Genomic DNA, 20,058 nt, shown 5'->3' with positions numbered 1-20,058 from the left:
CAGAATCCACCCTTCACTTTCTCAGCTAAAACCATGGGCAGAATACACACACCTCTGCAAAGCTGCCTCCCCGAGGCAAACGCCTCAACTTTAGCTACTGGATTTTGGATGACAGATCTGGAAGGATGTCAGAGTTTGTTACAGAGTTGGCAGAGATGTCTAAAGCCCTGAGAATTCAGGTGGACATAAATCAGAGTTGAGGCTTGAGCTATCACTAAATGGGAGCCATCTATTGATTCCGTTCAGTTCCAATTATTCATATAGTCCATACTGGTTTCTCAAGAACTTTACCTTGCAAAGTAAAGCTCTCACAACATCACAGGGACAAACCCAGTGATTCATATTGGATTTTTGTCTTCAGTCTTCCTTTTTTCAGTGTTTTTTGTCAAGCTTTATTAGCTGTCAAATCCTAACCGTTATGTTCAAACGGATGTTCAGTGTGGTGAACATGACAGTAGAGCAGATAACAAAACATGTCTACTAAAAATTGCAATTACAGCTGTGATCAAGACAATGAAGACAGAGGTTTAAAGTCCTATATATGCAAATAGGTGAGCTCAGTCATCAGTGCTACCAAAAAAAATAGGAGAAATATACACTAATGAAAACATTATTCACAGATGACACATCAGTACTTGTGATGATGATGATACTGGCAAAGACAGTGAATAATTAGCCAAAATTATAATGTGTGATTTTGACACTGAGGGAGGAGATGAAGCTTTTGAAGTTACTGGTGTCCTGTAGGTGGATATAGTCAAAGTGACAGTTCAGATCCGTAAGAGCAATTAAAACCCAACAAAAGCCAGTAAGTCTGTTGGCAGCTGAACACTGTAAGAATAGGTTTAGAGACACTGAACAATATTGACTATTGCTTTATTGCCATCCAAGACTGTTTAAAGGGTTGTCTAGTACACTATCTACAAACGGGTTGGCTGTAAAACCTAATGCATTAATTGGCCAGTTGCCCTGAGCGCGGTCCATCTCCTTTGTTTACAAGGTAGCGAGTTTTGTTGATAAGGGCTTATATCTTAATTGAGGACATAAATTAATAAAAGTTGGCCTTCATTTTCATCCAATCATTACATGACCAGATTTTTGCAGAGATAAAAAAAAAGTGTATTAATTTATCCAAGTCACTTGCAGGGTGATGTCTGTAATCTGAGAGCTTTCTGGGTTGTGAAATGTGGTCAGCGGGGATTTCTGTCCAGCGGGCGATTTCTGTCCAGCTGGCTCAGGAATGAAAGGATGCGGAGAGAGTAAAAGAATCAATAATCTGGTCCATCGTATAGCACGGTCTATAGGGAATTCATCTATTTTGGCATAATTTACAACACCTCTATGTTTGTTTATATCGATTCTCTGGCCGTTATTGACATCTTAATATTGCAGGCAGTGAGAGACTAATTAAGTCTTGGAGGATTTTCAATAACAGAGAGAGAAGGATCATCTTTTAAACGCGGGATGTGGTCAGAACTGATAAACACATGCAGATTTATTTTGGCTTCGTCCATCTTCTCCACCACTTTGTCCTCGCAGTGAAAAATGTGTTTGCAAATCGAGCATTTGGTCTGCCTTGCTGAGGCACTATTATGCACTGTATATTCTCACTAAGAATGGACCAGGATATTGCAAAGGATGATTTGAATTTTTTAGGTCAGCTGCGTAAGAACTTGATAAAAGGCAGAGTGACTGATGTGCAGCGTAGGCTTTATCCCATTTGACATTTCAGCAACGCAGAGCCTTTCACGAAGCTCACGTCTGTCAGTCCAGAGTGCTTCTGCTTTTTTAGCCAAGTTAGCAAACTACTTGTGTACTTGTATCCTTGTACACTTAATATTACCTCTTCAGTATTAAAGCATCAAAGTTGACTTTAAATTATTAAATTTGTGCAAAAATGCTGGGCAAGTAGAAGGTCGTTGGTTCAGTTACAGTCAAACAAACAAATCACCATTGATGTTTTGTCAGGGAGGACAACCAGGCTAAATCAAAAATGCAGAGCTAGCTGCTGTGCTGACCCCGTCTGGCAGGGGAGTAGCCGAAAGTAGCTTTTATAGTAGGATTAAGTAGAAAACTCAATACGGCCACAAAACTGCTGTTCGATTAGACCCAATAATCCCAAAGATATAAAAGGGACAAATTCCACAGTATATATGTAATATGTGATAAGGTTTGTCTTTGTGATGTTTATTATTGCATCAGCAGAGATATTATAGGTAATAATTCTTTACTGTACCTGCTCTAAGTAGTAACTTATGCTAAGTAATATTTGACACTGTTGCAAAGCATATAACCTCCCTTCATTCATTTTGTTACTCCAGTTTTCAAGATTTAAAGTGGAAGAATAGTATATATTATATACCAGAATGATACTTTTGCTGTTAGCTTTTTCTGTGAATACAGACAGAAAATGTGATGAGGGAGCAGGGGAATAACATTAGGTAAAGGTAATGGGAGTTGACTTGGGGAAGGTGCGACTAAGGGCATTTTGACCATTTAGTATCTTTACCATCTAAACTTCAGTCTAGGATTACTGTATGAAATGGAGATGCTGCAGTGTGAGTCTCTTGAGTTGCTTCTGGGATGTGTGGAGAACAGTATGGCAAGCTACCAGACTGAAAACTACACTTCCCATTTGCCTTTGTAATTTCTGCAGTCATAAAGTATAAGTGCATGAAGCCCTCCCACATTATCTCTGTAGCTCTCACAGCTGAATGTTACTGGAAAACATACGTTGAAAGTGCTGGTCATGTTGCACATAACTCAGTACCTCCGCTCACACCTTCGCTCCAGATCTGCTCCAAAGAGGTGAGAATCAAGTTGTTCTTTACTGTAATTATTTGATCTTAAGTATACTAAGGCATGACGTTAATGACATAATCTAATAACGTCTGAATTATAATTGAAAACGGGACAGATTAGACTCTGCATGCAGTGTATCTGTTGTAAGCTAGTCTCCATTCATTTTAGCCTCTAAATTGTTTAAGCTCTTAGTAGCCAGATAGCATCTTTATTGACCAGTAAAGTGCTGTGAAATATCCACCAAATCACTAGCGGGATCACAGCAGAGCAGTGATGGTCCTGTTTTTATGTACATTATCTCTTATATAAGCCGACTAATCATTTGCTCATTGGTTTAACTCTGAATTAACATCTCAAACTGCTGAAATGTAGTAATAAGCAATGATAATATACTAATAAAACTGTTAGAAAATTAGTAAAGTGTTGCATTGCAAACCTGGTTCAGTGTGTTTCGTATGGTTCAGAAATTTCCCAAAAATGTCCAGCAGTCCACTTTTTTTTTTTTATCTTAAAGTTCTGTGTGTGCTAAATTCTCAAAGTGAATTTACTGAATTGAATCTGTCTTTCAGAAGTGGAAAATGTGATGTTATTAATCATTTAAGGTTGTAGAAATGTTTTTAACATCATTCTAGATTACTTGAAGAAAGAATTGCTTGGTTTCAGGTAGGGCTGCACGATTTTGCGTAAAATGAGAATCACGATTTTTTTGCTTAGAATTGAGATCACGATTCTCTCACGATTTTCTTTTCCAGTATAAATATTTATTGCACTTATTAACTGCACATCAACTTCAGGTGAGACTGAACATAAAAACAATAAATAAACATAAAAACAACAAATGTCTCACATTATGTCGTTGCCGCAAAATGTTGTACTGCTTGAAATTCTGTCTCCACCGTTGCTCGACGCTGCGTGTATAGAGCAGGTAGTGCAACAATAGAAAAATAGTTGCGGGACGGCACTGTGTAGCGTTTGTCTAGGGTGTTGATCATTTTCCTAAATCCCTCGTTTTGCACAGTGTTGATGGGAGCCATATCTTTGTTCAGGTGATAAGTAATAGCCTCCGTAATTTCTTTGTGCCTGCGGGAGTTCGACGGGTATAGGGAAGCGCTGTATAAGGTTCCCGTTATTGATGTTTGGGTGGTTGACGGGGTTTTTTCCCCTGCCAATTTTAGCAGCCAGCTTCTGTATCACGTGGTATAAGGCTCCGCCCTTGTCATTTGTTGAGCAGGAAGAGTGAGCGCTTGTTTTCATGCAGATTACGTCCCGGATCAAAATGCGGTACAATCGTCGTCTTTTTTTCTTTTTTTTAAAATCATTGTCATTTGGAAATGAGATCGCACATAAGTATGAATTGAGATCGCAATTTTCTAACAATTAATCGTGCAGCCCTAGTTTCAGGATATTGAGCCATTAGAAGAAAGTTGCAGATAAATGAGTGTACATGGACACTGATCTTTGGAAATTAGAATGAAACCCATTTTCACTGGCATGTTGGAAGTGAGAGCCATTGTTGAGATGGTAAAACGTGCTTGATTAATTACTGAAATGGCAAAGTCCTCCCTTGTGACCTCTCTATTTCCTGAGTGGAATGGACAGTCCATTAGTCCATTTAGAGTTTTGACAATCTTCTCAACGCAAACCTCTCAGCTCTGCAGTCTTTATTTTCAACACATATTCCTCCACCACCTCTTTTTTTTATAGGTTTGACTGATATAAAGACCTTGTTCATGTAGAGATTTCAAAGACAATTCAACCCACCCTTTGTCCATTCACTTTTCCCCAAAATTGATATGGAATATTTTTAAATATACTCCAGACACTGAAGCAGCTTACTTACTAGATTAACAGTAAATTCAAATTTTTTTTGAGTTTTTGGGGGTTATTGGGATATTTTCATAGGTCATAGTGAATACTTAAGGGTGGAGTGGGGGCAGCTGAACATGTGGTGTTACCTGACTGAATATAGTATACATATAGTATGTATACATACCGTTTACAAGAGTTAAAGGAAAGGGCTGTGCTGTGATTTCTTCTATATTTACTTTTACCTCAAGTTCATAAGTACGAAGACAGAATATCACATTTATTTTTCTCTCACACAAAGCTAAGGTATATTTTCTCACTTTAAAACAAAGGAAAGTAATGTCCTAATCCCAAAGTGATACTCTGAATATATACCAAATGAAAGCCGTGTACAAAAGAAGAATCACTGGTATTAAAATGAGAAAAATCTGTGTAATAAAAGTCTGCCCCATGAATGGCCTTTTGACTCAGACAAGACCCCAGACAAGATTTTTTTTTTTTCCATGAAATTTGTACCTGTGTAATTACTGTGTTCATGTTGTTTCCATTTTTGAATCTGTGACGTTATGTATTACAGTATAAAAGAAAAATCCCATTTAAAAACTCATACGTTTTGATTTGTTGTCAGACAAAAATGCACACTATATTATATAAAATACTACAACTTTCAGCCTCAGTAAGAAGAATGTAAGAAAATAATCGACGTAAGACTACTTCTTCTGCTTCAAATCAAATTGTACATTTAACCTGTGACCCTTTGCGCCTCAGATCTATTCATTTGTTAGTGAGTGAAATTATCTGGGTATGTCTCTGTTTGTCACCTCCCTCAGTGTTACATACTTCCCTTCTTTTAACGGTCATCTCAATATGGCAACTTTGAGACTGACCCTGAGGATGTGTACACTGACTCCCTGTGGTTTGCGTTAAGTGTTCCATCTGTTCTTATGGTTAACTTAATGCTTTTTTATGTCACGTTAACCTCAGATATAACCAGTATCCACTGTAAATGTTTATATTTACTTGCATGTGAAGTTTAATGGTGACTTAATGAAACCTGGTGGAAAAGTCTTGCAGTAAGAAACAGCCACTCAAATATAGTATTTGGTTAACCTGTTTATTTTATATGCCTTAGGTAGAATTCCTTTAGGAATTTCACTAACATATTGTCACATTCCACTTTGGCCTTTCTTGCTGCACAACTGATTTAAAATTCTCTCTGAAGTTTAAATTTGGCTCCATTATAACTAAGATGCAAGTAATGAAACTACATTGCAGTGGCATCCTTTTCTTGCTTTTCATCCTTTCCTTCCCTTTCCTGCTTTCTTGACCCCACTCTCTCCTAACCTGTACCTATCTGTGTCCGTGTGTGCTGCGTCCAGGTATCAGGAGGAGTACAGTACACACTCAGAAATTAAAGTACAGAAATGTACCTATAGGGGTACAATGTCTTGTCACTGGGGTGGTACCCTCTAAGGTACCGTTCTGTACCCTAAACTGTGGGTACTGATTTGTACCCTTGTAATTTGTACCTTTTACACGTCAAACCTGTACTTTAAAGGGCAAAGTTGTACCCTTAGTATAAAGTACAAAAAAGAACCCTTAAAAGGAGTACAAAAATGTCTTTCTAAAGGTTCAGTATCTACACACAGATTTCCTATATTTTTCCTCTCAAGATTTGAAAAATTGAAGATACAAAGTCAAAAATACTTGTCACATTTATTACCTTCTTAAATACATTGCTTAACTGTTACATACAAACTGTTATCAACAGAGTATGTGTCATAAGCTGCAACATCAATTTCCTGTCCAGGTTTTAGCACCGTCCATTCACTATCAATGGCATGGTGGTCAATACAGAAGATTTATTTGTCTGGTGACTGTGATTGGCAGAGGCCGGTCCTCACCCTCATCTATTTTCACAATGTACTTTTGGAGAAAAATCAGGGTGTTCTTCAGATGTTTTGGATAAGCAAGGTTGAAGACAAAATACAAGCAGAAAGAATCAGATGATTCCTTCAAAAATACACGAGCTTCTGCACACTTCACTGCCATCCAACTTCACAATGTTTGGAGCGCTTCTGGAGAACACTGGTTTCCAGTCTTCATGAAGTAGCTGAACAGTTGGATAGGGGGTTTTAGGATGAACCTTTGAAGTCAAAAGAGAAGGTAGAGGAAAGCAATATCTTAGTCTCTTAACAAAAGATACATTTGTTTTCGTTTTATATAGACTAAATATTTTAATACACACACCTCTCCAAGTATGACAAAGAGATCCAGTTTCTCCTTGAAGACGTATGGCAGGAATAAAAGTGCAGCCCTTGTGTCAAGATCTGCCAAAAAAACAACAACAAAAAAAACAACAACACAAGATTACCCATGCATTTTATCTGGCATTTCCAGTTACCTATAAAAATTATATAAAATGGAAGCCTTGAAGTTAAAAAAAAAAAAGCAAATACCTGGTAGGTCATCAGTGAGAGCCTCCTCTCTTGCATCAAGGTAGAGCTGGTAGAGTGGGGTTTTCCCTCGTGTAAGGTCAATCACCTTTGCTGCAACACATGAGAGCCCTTCACGAAATTGCTGGCTTACATTACCCGTTGTTGGTTGGATCCACCCGAGTTCGTTGCACAGCTACAAGTAAAAAATTCATTTTCAGTACAAAATAACAGTGTATGAAAATGAAATAATCTAAAGTTGATATTAATTATGTATGGTGCTGCATAATTATTTTTTTTATAGAATTTAACAACAATACTGTAAGAAGTTACATGAACATACAAAAAAAAGGAAAGAGGGACAGATGAAGAAAGCAAGGTCAAGGGCAAATAAAATTTACTACTATAAACATGTTAAATGTGACAGCTATTTCCAAGTTCAATTCAGCTTTCTGACTTACACCAGTAGGCATCCCTAAGAAGGGGTACTTCTTCAACACATCCTCCACAGGCATACCATCTGCAATTTCTTTCTGCCGCCAAGCAAACGTTTGCTGCATACGGTTATGAACCACCATGGTATCTGGTTGCATCTTCTGATATTGGCACTGTAAGACCTTTAAGTGGGCGTCTATGGATAATAAATCCTCTCCTTGGACGCATGGTCCCTTGAAAGAAAGCAAGAGTGAGAAGAGAAAGTCAAAACAGATTAGAAACCCAACATAAGACTAAATATACAATTAGAGCTGACACAATCTGTGCATCACAAAGAACTTGTATCGGTTAAAGTTAACCGATACCATGAACCAATATTTAAAATATGGAAACTCTGAAATAATTTCACATAAAATCTTAATTGTTAACTTGAAATTTTAGTTTTGGAGTCATATTTAAAATGTTTTTTTTTTGTTTGTTTGTTTTTAAAATCTAGTTCACCCTCTTTTAGCGCCTTCCAATTAATAATTTTTTGTGAGGTAGAAGTATTAGCACTGGTACTTTGTATTAGCAAGTGCTCTAATCCAAGTATTGGTATTGTTTCGGTTTGAAAAAAGGGGTACAGTTGCATCCCTAATCCTTAGTTTTAGATGCAATAACAGATGCAAGAACATTTTATAGCTCAAGATGTCCCTCACACCAACCTGACAAACATTTCTCTGACTTGTTCGTTGACATTTATTAGGCTGCCCTCTCCTCGTAGAACCAAACTTCTCCTTACAACGTCTCACTGCCTCACTGTCGACTAGTGGTGCCCGCTCTGATTTGAATTTACGTCTCAAAGACATATGCCATGTGTGCTTGTTGAACAGAAACATAAGTTACTGTAAAAACAATCTACACAAAATACACCCAACAAAGAATCAGTAAACATACTTCATACAAACCTACTGAGAGGCTACAGATTGTCTTACTAACAAAACAAGATTGAAAAAAGCTTCACTTTTACTTTGTAATCTTGAAGGAACCTTATGCAAATTTTAAATTTAACTTACATAACCATTTCCCTCACGATCCTTGAGGAAAGGATACTTCATTACCAGCGTCTTCACAGCTTGCACATATTCAGAATTTGTGGGATACCTGTAATATCAGAAGAAACATAAGTGTTAGAGCAACTGCTGACAAACAAACTTTATCAAGTGTCAGTTATTGTTTCTTAGTAATGTAGCGTTTATTTTCAATATGACAGATTCAGCTTTTTCTAAAGCAACAAGCTAACATTACCCTGATTAACTTACATAGTATACTGTGCCACAGCTTCATATAGAACTCTGATTATTGTGTGTCTGTCCCTTGGATTTTTATGGCACGGTTCTTTGTTGTCCAGTTTTAGTTGCAGATTTTTGGGAAATCTTGGAATTTCAAAAGAGGCTGGCAGTCTCAAAGTATTTTCATTGCTGTGAAAACAGTTAAGTGTTTGTTTTTATTGCATGAATTGAAGTATAAAACACTACAGTAACAATACATATGGTAGAAACAATGATCATATTAACTAAATCCTAAAAGTGCATAACGGCCAACATGTATGCTTCAGACATACTAACTTCATTATAAATAAGAAAATACCTTATTGAAGTTGACGAAGTAGATGGTTGCCAGTCTTCTGGAGAGACAGTCTGTAGAGTCAGCCTCACTGAAGATTCCTTCATCCTTGACACAAATTGGTTGAATTTAACCTGCTTTTTGAAGGATCCTTGGAAAAAGGTATGCAACCATAGTCTCAGTAAGACCGCAGTCAACTGTGTCACCATCAACCTCATTGTCTGCAAGATAAATGGTAGTACAAACTCTAAATTCCATGTAAGGATATTTATCACCACATTTTTACATGGGTAAAAACCGTATATCACACACATTAAAACCTTTTGTACAACTTCTTTCAGTTCAAAGAAATATTCATTAAAAAAGATCAGTAAATTTAATAAACCAAATTTTTAGAGTGAATCCTCTCGATATGCAAAGGTTTCATTTTTAAATTTAGATGTTTGTTTGGGACTACTGGACACAGGAGAGCAGAGTCTGAGCATGCTTTTGTGCCCTTTCAAGTTTGGAAGAAAAAAAAAAGACTAGAATGCTGTAATTTGTTAATATTCACTACTAAGGTGACTCCTTTCTCCAGATTTCCGACAGTTTCTGCCGTCTGTTCTTTCAGACCGATTACTTATAGCGATAACACCCGCAGGACCGTATTACAAGCTCAGATTACATGCTGAAAAAGTTCCCACATTGCTTAAAACGCGACTATCAAACCCCAGCTGCGACACCCTTGTTATATTTTAAACAAGTGCAGCGTCAAGATATTTCCTTTAAACGTTATATTCAGTGTGTGTTGATGGCCTTGGAATGGATGTAAAAACGTGATTTTATTAAACCATTAATACACTAACCGTAAACTGCATTCAGCTACCAGGGAATCAAATTTCGCGCCGTTCCGCTGCGCAGGGGTTACCGAACCCATAGACTGTGGCCGAACCACATATATAAGTTCAAACTTATACAAATACTATGTGTACACATTTTTCATTTTTCAGAACTGTGACCTCAACTTTACACATGAAACGTTTATAAAAACGTTTGTAAAGAGACATAATTTGAGCTAAGAGAGTGCCGAAACTAGCTAAATTGCTAATATACGTTAAGCTAGGCTAAACCAATAATTAGTAATTACGCTACATTTTTCTTTAAATAAAACTTACCTCTGAAATGCTGAGCTTCAGCTTCGGTGACATCTAAGCCCCACTCTTGTATTTTTGTTACGAGTTCCTCGGTTGAAAGTAGGGTTGCCAACTCCCTGAAAAATAAATAAGGGACACCTCGTGGCCAGGGCCGGGCAACCCAGTTGTCTTCACCCTTCCCAGTGTGGTAGCTCTTTTTTTGTGTGTGAAATTATTTTTTAACCATTTGACTTGAATTTGATTTAAGCAGATGCATATTCTTTGTGATATGACCATATGGGAAACAAATGATCATTTAGCCGTTTATTTTTAGCTCAAAATGACAACATTAACACAGTAAAACAGGTCTCTTTCTTAAACAGAAGCCTGTCATGCTTAGCTTTTGAGGATATAAGTAAATCTTTCTTTAAAAGAACTCTGTCCTGCTTAACTTAAAATTATATAAATTAATAGAAAACAATAGAACAAAATCATTCTTGTAACTGTGCACATTTAGTGCATTTAGTACAATTGGCTTCAGTTGAGGTATTATTTCAGCTTTTCTAAAGCTAATCAGGTTTGTAAACCCGCTTGTTCCCATGATTACGCATCATAACTCATCATCATTATTCATCTATGTATTACTTTTATGTATTAGTCATCAATTTGTTGTAATCATCTATCCTTGCAGTTGTTTATTAAACAAAATAAATTATATTATCACACTTCTGGCCACATAGCGCTGATATTCACTGCACATGCCCATATTAACCTTAACCAGAGGGTTTAAACAACAAACCAGTGTTTACATACCATATCTGCTTCTGCCGTGGCCTGGTGGACAAGAAATTGGTTAAGGGTTCCCCGAGCTTTCACGCCCCTCATGTTCTTCATGTGCCCACCACTAGAAGCATGCCTATGGAAAAAGTGCGCCGGCACACAGTGCAGTGCGCTTTAAAGGTGTTATGGTGTATTTTCCCAGCCAGGTGTTTCCCTTTTCCCATTCCTCCCAGTACTTTTGCAGCCTATTTTTCTTTCTCTGAGCGAACAAACATTGCTGCTCTAATGCTGGGCTTACACTGTGCGATTTTTGGCCCATTTTGAGCCGATTTTTGAGTCGTGCGACCGATTTGGTGATCGGCCCGATTTTGGCCTTCATCGTGCGTCGTGTAGTATACGTGGGGTAACGAGAAGCGATTAACACCTCGAGCAGCTCCCGATCATCAATCGCTCGTGAGCCGCTCACACTGCTCACGCGCAAACACGTAAACGTCGGTGAAAAAGACGGCGCAGCACGGCAGTGCAGCGTGTGATCTGGACACAAGCGATGGAGGCACAACTTGTAGAACTTTGGAAAGCTCATCCGAGCCTTTTCGATGTGGCATCACAAAATTATCACGACCACAACAACCGTGAAAATAGTTGGATTTACACTGCTGCTTAATCACAGCTGCCTGATCATGTTTTTTATTAGCAATTTAGCAAAGTTGATGGTGGTGGTGTGTCTGTGTGAGTGAAAGACAGAGAGAGAGAGCGACAGATTTTCTGTTATAACCTTCATGTTATGGAGGCACAGTGTGAGCACTCAGGTCGCATCAGAGCATCGGGTGGTATAGTGTGAGACCTGCATCGTGACCTACCAACTTCTAACCCCTGCGAGTCAATCGTGCAGTTTGAGCAGGAGCTGAATAACGTGACTGAAAATCGCACAGTGTCTGCCCAGCTTTAGGTGTACTGTCGTCCGAGACTTGCACCGCAGTGTCGGCGTTTGTTTCCCTGTTGGCCATGCTTCTTGTTGTGGTCATCTGTTGTCTTCCGGTATTTTCTCCGTAAGCGACCTTTCATCGACCAATGAGATGAGCGGTAATCTGAATTGTCATACTCGAATTGTCATAAGTGTGCTGTCAGCTCATTGGTCACAAAGCAGGAGAGGGGCTGGGAATTATGCTTTCCAACAAAGCGTTAATTCCATTAACATTTATAGACTACTTTTGATTCTCACTGTATTACGGGACAAAGTGCGTCCCTTATTAGCTCAATACGGGACGTGTGCTTTTGTTTCTAAATACGGGACCATTCCGTATTTTAAGGGACGGTTGGCAACCCTAGTTGAAAGTGAACAGAGCACACCAGGACTTGCAAGTTCGTAATCCATCTCCGTCCGTTGATAAAACAAAATGGCACCTGCTGCATTTACAGAAAATTCTAGAATCCACCAGCTATTCGTTGAGTTTCTTCTTCTACTTTTGTTTGATGTTGTGAGGATGGGCTCAACTCGCACTCCGAGTTCAATAAGGGTGCTTTTTTGTAATTCATCCAAATAGTTATACTTAAAAAAAAAAAACACTCTCTTAAAAAAATGTTTAAATGCATTTTTACTTTTTTTCTTTCAAATAAATTCATTGCTCTTAAAGCAGCTTAAAAATAAGGGGGGTTCAGGGAATACAAAAACAACAACAGCAATGAAAATAATAAAAAATAAAATAAAAACACTAAAATATATGCTTAAATCAATACAGTTGCAAATAAATTACTGTCAAAAAGAATTTAAAAAAAAACCTCTAATCAAAAAGAGCTTAATCAACCTGTACTTTATCTTTTGAAAGAATGGGTACAAATAAGTACTTTTCACAATTAAGGAACATGTATGTACCTTTCAGACGCTAAAAAAGGTACAGATAGTTACCCCGAGGTCCAATATTTGTCCTTAGACTGTATTAATGTCATTTTTGTACCTTGGGGCACAGTAATGTACCCCTTCTGTACCCCTATTTCTGACTGTGTATGGACTCAACCAATGCCCAGTAAGTCTCTGGCAGCATCATGCTTGCATGGCATGGATTGTGTCTGCAGTGATAACTGGACTGCGAGCACCAAAGCATATGCATAAAGCACTTTTCACTGGATTTTGCCTACACCATGTGTAAACATAATGCCATTACTGTGATAAGTTGCAAAGTTGGTAGATGATGCAGAAAGGTCATTCTTTGGCTACCTTTTCAACAGTTGTTGTGGAAAAGATGTTTGGTCCATTTATGGAAACTGGCCACATTTGATCATACCACTGTAAATGTTGGAAAGGTAGCTTTCAATAAAGTAAATGCTGGTGTATTTGTTTTTCAACTGAATGTGCACGCCAGGCTTCACCACTTCAGTGTTGTCAATGTCCATTTGTGGGCTTGAAACATGCAACTGTGTGAGCAAATATGACAGAATTCCTAGAAAAACAAAGAGCTAAATATTGTTGAAATGGGGGCTGAAAACACTAACATGGAAATGATTCATGCCTTACTTACCATATAATGTGCATGTTGGTGAGTTGAAAATCATTGAAATGTTTATCATCTTTTAGACCGACTGAGTTAGATGGTCTTTTTTTTTTTCTTTTTTTTTTTTTTTTTACTGCAATACCTTTTGGGAAATTGAGACATTTCAGTGATAACTCAGATTTTGGGTTGTGGCTGTAGGTGATGGATCATCAATAACGTGGTAAAACCTGAATATGGAATCTGTAGAATTCCTTCTCTTCTGTAGGTGGTTTTCCTTTAGCTGTTATGACTATGAGTTATGACTCGAAATGACAAGTGCAAAGTGTAAATGTATACCAGTCAACAACATCATCGAAACCTTTTCTACAGTTTCACATTAAAACAATACATTTTAATGAGATGATCAATGTTATTTGCATCCCCTGTCAGTGGTTATTATTGATGTGACTGACTGGTACAAGTCACATCATCTCTATGCTGCAATTGTTAGTCATGTTGCAATGAAGTGCTGGGTTCTTTCTGTGTGGGGCTGTAGGTGTGAATGTGACCGTGAATGTTGGTTTTGCCCCTGATGTTGCTCCTGATGGCTGGAATAGATTCCATCCATGAATTGGATAAGTGGATGTTAAGAAAATGGATGAATAAATGGGGGGGGGAAAGATTTTCCAGCATATATATATTGGTGTTTCAATTATTCAGATCTAAAAGTTTGAATAAACAACAACAAATTTATAGTCAGATTATGGTTTATTTATTGAACTTGTACAGATAGAGGAAGTTTGTAGTGTTTATGGGAGCAGTTGTCTTGTCTTGTCCAACATATGAATAATGTGCAATAGCAGCTATGGTTAACCTGTAGATGTAAACACCTGCCAAACAAACATTGAATTTGTGACACGTTCTGTAACATTATTAATCCTTCAGCAACATTAATGCTCCAACCTTTTACCGACACACCGCAAAAGAAGCTGAAATGTCAAGATCCTCCCTCCTTTGTCAGAAATGACAGGTCATTTGACCTTTAAGGCTGCGGTTTTATTCTTGATTAACCATCCTGTCAGTAAACTGGAAATGGTAATGTCACATACACTAATGACAGTGAATCTGTGTGTGTTTACTCTATCGGTTATCTGTTCATTTATTTGTTTTTTCTGACTGTCTGTGTAACAAATGTATATGTTTAACTTAATTTAATGAAACCACAGTTAACAGAAAACATATTTGATTACTATTCATTTTCCTTTGGCTCTTATTGAAAACGCTTGTTCAAGAAACACTGGTATAACTTGTCAGCAGCAGACCTTTCAGCTGTGGTTGCTAATAGAATACTTTGTACTGCTGTGTAATGCTACTTTGTTGGCTATGCAGTTGGAGGTTGGGTTGAACATTGTGGGTGTGTTGAGCTATACGCATGTGTTAACTAAAAAGTGCTTAATTAAAGGCAGTGCATTTTAACACGGTGTTAAAGGATATGCCTTTTAAACTGTATTCACTGTGGGGTGATTGACCTTGTTTCTGTGGTGCAGCAGTTGCATTACCCTGGCAACACCATGAGGAATCTTGAAGTCATTTTTAACTAGGATATGTCCTTCAGTGCGCATCATCAATATGTAGGACTGCTTTCTTCCATTTGCGCAATATCTCCAAAATTAGAAACATTGTGTCTGAGAGTGAAACTAGAAACTAGTATTACTTCTAGGCTGGACTACTGTAATTCGTTATTATCAGGATGTTCTACCTGTACCTGAAAAGTTTTCGATTGATCCAAAATGCTGCAGCAAGAGTACTGACAGGGATTAGAAAGAGATAGCATATTTCTCCTGTAATGCTTCTCTTCATTAGCTCCCTGTTGAATCCAGAATTAAATTTAAAATCCTGCTCCTTACATACAAGGTCTTAAATAATCAGGCCTCATCTTGTGTTAATGATGTTTTAGTACCATATCACCCCTTTATGGGACAGACTTCTCATTCCTAGAGTATTTAAAAGTAGAATGGGATGCAGAGCCTTCAGTTTTCAGGCCCATCTTCTGTGGAACCAGCTTCTAGTTTGGATTCAGGAGACAGACACTATCTCTAGTTTTAAGATTAGGCTTAAAACGTTCCTTTCTGATAAAGCATATAGTTGGGGTTGGATCAGGTGACCCTGAATCCTCCCTTAGTTATGCTGCAATAGGTCTAGGTTGCTATGAGATTATCATGATGCATTTAGTGTTTTTTCTTTAATTACCTTTTTCACTATGTTGTTTATACATTCTGCATTTCATATTCGTTATTATTAATCTGACCTTGGTTCTGCTGGAGATTTCTTCCTGTTAAAAGGGAGTTTCTCCTTCCCACTGTCACCAAAGCGCTTGATCATAGGTGGTCATATGATGATTATGGTTTTCTCTGTTTCCTTTGTATTATTGTAGGGTCCTTACTTTACAATATAAAACACCTTGAGGCAACTGTTGTTGTGATTTGGCACCATATAAATAAAATTAAATTGAAGTTGACGCAGTGCAGTGGTTACTTAACCATTTCTTTCAATGATTACAATTTAATGAAACATTAAAACAATATTTAACTGCATTTTTATTTGCCTGTGAAACATTTTCATACAATTCTTGCAAAGGAGGGAAATTCATGAAGTTAGTATTTCCTCTACAAAAAGACATTATTAGGGTATTTTGACATTATTTCTTTTTTTTTTTAAATCCAACTCATGAATAACTTATTTTTTTTTACCATTTTATGAATTAGACCCTTCTGTGGTCTTTAACATCACCCCAGTGCCATTATCCAATCTGACAACCTTGTGCTTTTAAGTCTTATCCAGGCACTGAGGTCTCTGCACTTTTTACAGTGCTAAGCCTTAAACTCAGGACCTCTGTAAATCTGGAGTTCATGCACATTCTGATTCTTTCATAGAAAAGGATTATCAAAACTCACACATGGAGGCTAGATCTAAATTATTTCTGCACTTAGAGCACTTGAGCAGTACCCTGTTAAAAACCTCAACATTTTGTACCTTTTCGTTTTCTGCGGACAAAGGAACATCTCTTTTATGTGATGTCGCTTTCGTTTTATGAAACTATTCGACAAACAACATTGCTACAATGCTCTTGAAATATTCAGTCAAGAGGAGGATAAATTTGGTTTTACAAAACCAGCACAGTCAGCACAGCAGGCAGCAATCTTAAAGCTGCACATTTGTGTCAGAACTCCTTAATAAACCGTGAAAGACATATGACAGTTGCTTTGAATAAGCAGCTTTCAGATGCCTATTTAAGGCTTCATTGCACTAACGTTTGCTCATACATTCATAAGTATTAGGAACAAAACCATTCAGTGTAATCTGGGTCCGTCAGCGGTCCACACCACCCACGCTCATGTGCAGCAGCTTACAAGTTGTACATATCCTATAGACAACCAGAAATCACCATCCCTGCCCTTTCATGTTTCCCTTGTCTATCCACTGAACACACAGGTCCTATTAAAGTTAGTGAGGAAGGCTTCCCCTCCAGATGATTATGACACAAACACTTACACATCCTTCTTGAGGATTGTGGATTCAGTGTCCATTTGATAAGCTGCCTTCACAGTTAACACAGTCGCGTCTGAGCTGAAGTCCATATTCTATCTTTGCACTATAATAAGGCTTTGGAAAAGTACCTGCAACAATTGGGAAGTTTTGAGTGCTTTAGAGTGATAGAAGTAGAGAATAACAATGAAGCCACTGCTTTTTATTCGAGGAGTATTTTTAGAAGCCTTGCAGCGTTTATATCAGGAACACTTTAGTGGGAGGTGAATAGGACATTTTCTATTTTCAACTCTTTGCTTTGTCAGAGGGGCAGCAGAGCAAATCCGCCATCAGAAAATCTAAAACTGTATTAAGGCTGTGATGTGAAAGAGGTTTTTTTTTTAACACTGTTTACAGGTAAGATGCATCATTAATGGTCTGCATAGTGATTCTGTGGCCTGGTTATCATCAGAAACCTTGAATTCATTGGTCGCTTCACTAAGGCTGCCTGGTTGGTCAGGGATAATCAAACTGATGTGTTACAGATTTGGTTCTTTGCAACTAGTTGCAACTGGCAGACTGCAAACTAAAACATACAAGGCAAGGTTGCTATTGATTGGGCTCTGCAATAGATGCAGAGCATGAAGCATCTGAGTACCATCTTAGGACTGATATCTGTTGTAGGCTCCTTCTTGAGTGACTATTACGACCCCCATTGTCTTGTTGTGGTGTTTGCCTGTGCTTGATTCTGCAAAACCCTCACACATATTCCATATGGCGCAGAGCATCTGGCGGCTGTTAGACAGAATTTGTTTTTTGTTCGTTCTTTTTTTTTTTTTTTTTTTTTTTAATCTAGAATGGGGCTTTGAACAGATCTGTTCTGCTCGTCTGATTATCCCGAGGTCAACAAGCTGTTTGATGTTTATTTACATGGTCTACAAAGCAGTTGTAGTTGTTCAGTGTCTCACATGAGGAGCTCATAAAATTGCAATCCTGTCACAGGCAGCGGTCACTGTAAACAGCATTTGTATTTGTGTTTGTTTGTGTGCCACCTCAATACTATACATATATGTATATATATTAGTGTTGAAGCTCTATATACCGTAAAGAGTTGTTAGTTGAGGACTCAAGGTCATATGATGCATCTATCCTGTGTGCGAACAAAGGGACTGCATCTTCTTAAAGTTATTGTCTGTTGTGAACACTGTGTGACTCCTTGGATATACAGACTACTAATCATCTTACCCTACAGTCATTGGTGGTGGTTGTTTGCAGACTCGAGATGCCAAAGGAAAGAGAGTATGTACTTGAAAGGTATTGCTGTGGGTTCACAGCTCCTGGCAGCCACCTTATGTGTAAGAAGACCTTTTTGTACCCTTGGTCAGAAGTGTTTTATAAGCACGATAAAAGGTAAGGACAGCAAATGTTTATCCTTGTGTATTATGTGGACAGAAATAAGTGTGATGAGAAGTGCTGTAAGGCCATAATTTTGACTGGCTAGTTTAAAAAAAAAAAAAAAATCCACAGAGGCAATTCAGTAATTTATAGCTTCTTATTCAAGTCCATTTTTTGCTTTTTCAGTTGTGAAGGACCATAGCTTAGAACTGTATTCTGAATCTTTGTCAGTAAAATATTGTTTATATGGTTCAAATGACTGAAATTATAGAACAAATGCACAGTTTTGAGACTACTGAATGTTGGGTTAAGTCATTTTTAAATATAGTCTCAGGAACTTTATGACATGGAAATTGAGAGCCATTGGTCTTAAGAAAGTAATGGAAAGCTAGAGCCATATGCAAGACATGTCTGAATGGCATATTGAAGTCCTAGTTGTTGACATATTTCTTGTTGTGTACTTTGTGTAGCAAAGCATATACAAAATCGACTTTTCTTCAATCCAAAATACTTTGATTGATTGATTGATTGGTAATTTATTTCAACATGTGAACAATATACAAGTACATTTAGAAAAGAAATGAGAGAAAAAAAAATATACTATACAAATTACATACAAAAAAACATTCTGATTAATTTACATGTTGAAAGGGAGTGGGAAGAAGTATACACTTATTTAATCCCACCCCTGTCCCATAAATTATCAGTGAATATTTAGTCAGCTTCCTTACTGATATAATTTGTAATAAAAATAGTGAACAGATTTCTGATATACTATATACTATAATATCACATCATGAATTTTTTGTTTGTTTGTTTTTAAATAGAGACATTCACTTAATTTAAATATTTTCCTTTTCTTTATAGATCGAGAAGATCATATTTTTATAACTCTTTTTGAACAGTTTTATGTTTGGACATTGCTTTAATTCCATATTCAGTTTGTTCCATAGTTTCACTCCTTGAACAGAAACACAAAAGCCTTTTCTTGTAGTACGTACCTTCATTGTTTTGAAGTTACAAAAACCCCTTAAATTATAACTTCCTTCTTTCAAAAAAAACATACTCTGAATATTACCTGGCAGTTCTTTATTTTTTGCTTTGAATAGAATTTGTGCTGTTTGGAATTTCACTATATCGTCAATTTTCAATATTTCAGACTGCAAAAATAGTGAGTTTGTATGTTCCCTATAACCTGCATTGTGGATGATTCGAATTGCTTTCTTTTGAAGAGTAAAAAGTGAATGTAATGTGGTTTTATAGTTATTGCCCCAGACCTCTGCACAATAGCTTAAGTATGGTGAAACCAGTGAACAGTAGAGAATATGAAGTGATGTTCTGTCGAATACCTGTTTTGCCTTGTTTAGTACTGCAATGCTTCGTGATACTTTGGAATGAATATATCTTACGTGAGCTCTCCAGTTAAGTTTTTCATCTATTATTACCCCCAGAAATTTATTTTCACTGACTCTTTCAATATCAACACCATTTATTTGAATCTTTGCATTTGTATTTAAACTACTATTTCCAAATAACATAAGTTTAGATTTATTCAAATTTAATGATAATTTGTTTTTATCAAGCCAGAACTTCACTTTACTTATTTCATTAGTCATATCCTCCAATAAATTCTGCAGATCATCACCAGAGCAAAAAATGTTTGTATCGTCAGCAAAGAGAACCACTTTTAATACT

General features: G+C 37.3%; 2 protein-coding genes across 2 annotated transcripts in view; one reads left to right on the top strand and one right to left on the bottom strand.

Annotated features, from left to right (window-relative positions):
• Positions 1-20,058, top strand: part of kcnt1b (potassium sodium-activated channel subfamily T member 1b) — a 72,069-nt gene that overhangs the window by 20,260 nt on the left and 31,751 nt on the right. The window lies entirely within an intron of this gene.
• Positions 6,611-9,360, bottom strand: LOC146657874 (sterile alpha motif domain-containing protein 3-like). Its single transcript, XM_085425208.1, has 7 exons — positions 9,108-9,360; positions 8,780-8,938; positions 8,534-8,621; positions 7,505-7,711; positions 7,068-7,239; positions 6,859-6,938; positions 6,611-6,754 (listed from the first exon to the last, which is right to left on the bottom strand). Exons 1-7 carry the CDS (start codon positions 9,299-9,301, stop codon positions 6,611-6,613), a joined length of 1,044 nt encoding a protein of 347 aa, XP_085281334.1. The 5' UTR covers positions 9,302-9,360.

This window comes from Rhamphochromis longiceps, linkage group LG12 (assembly GCF_057381845.1).
Source record: "Rhamphochromis longiceps isolate RC_006_pf linkage group LG12, R_longiceps_female_GT1.1, whole genome shotgun sequence".
Taxonomy (NCBI): Eukaryota; Metazoa; Chordata; class Actinopteri; order Cichliformes; family Cichlidae; genus Rhamphochromis; species Rhamphochromis longiceps.
Note: the sequence above shows the minus strand (reverse complement) of the source record. Positions and strands in the feature narration are given on the sequence as shown.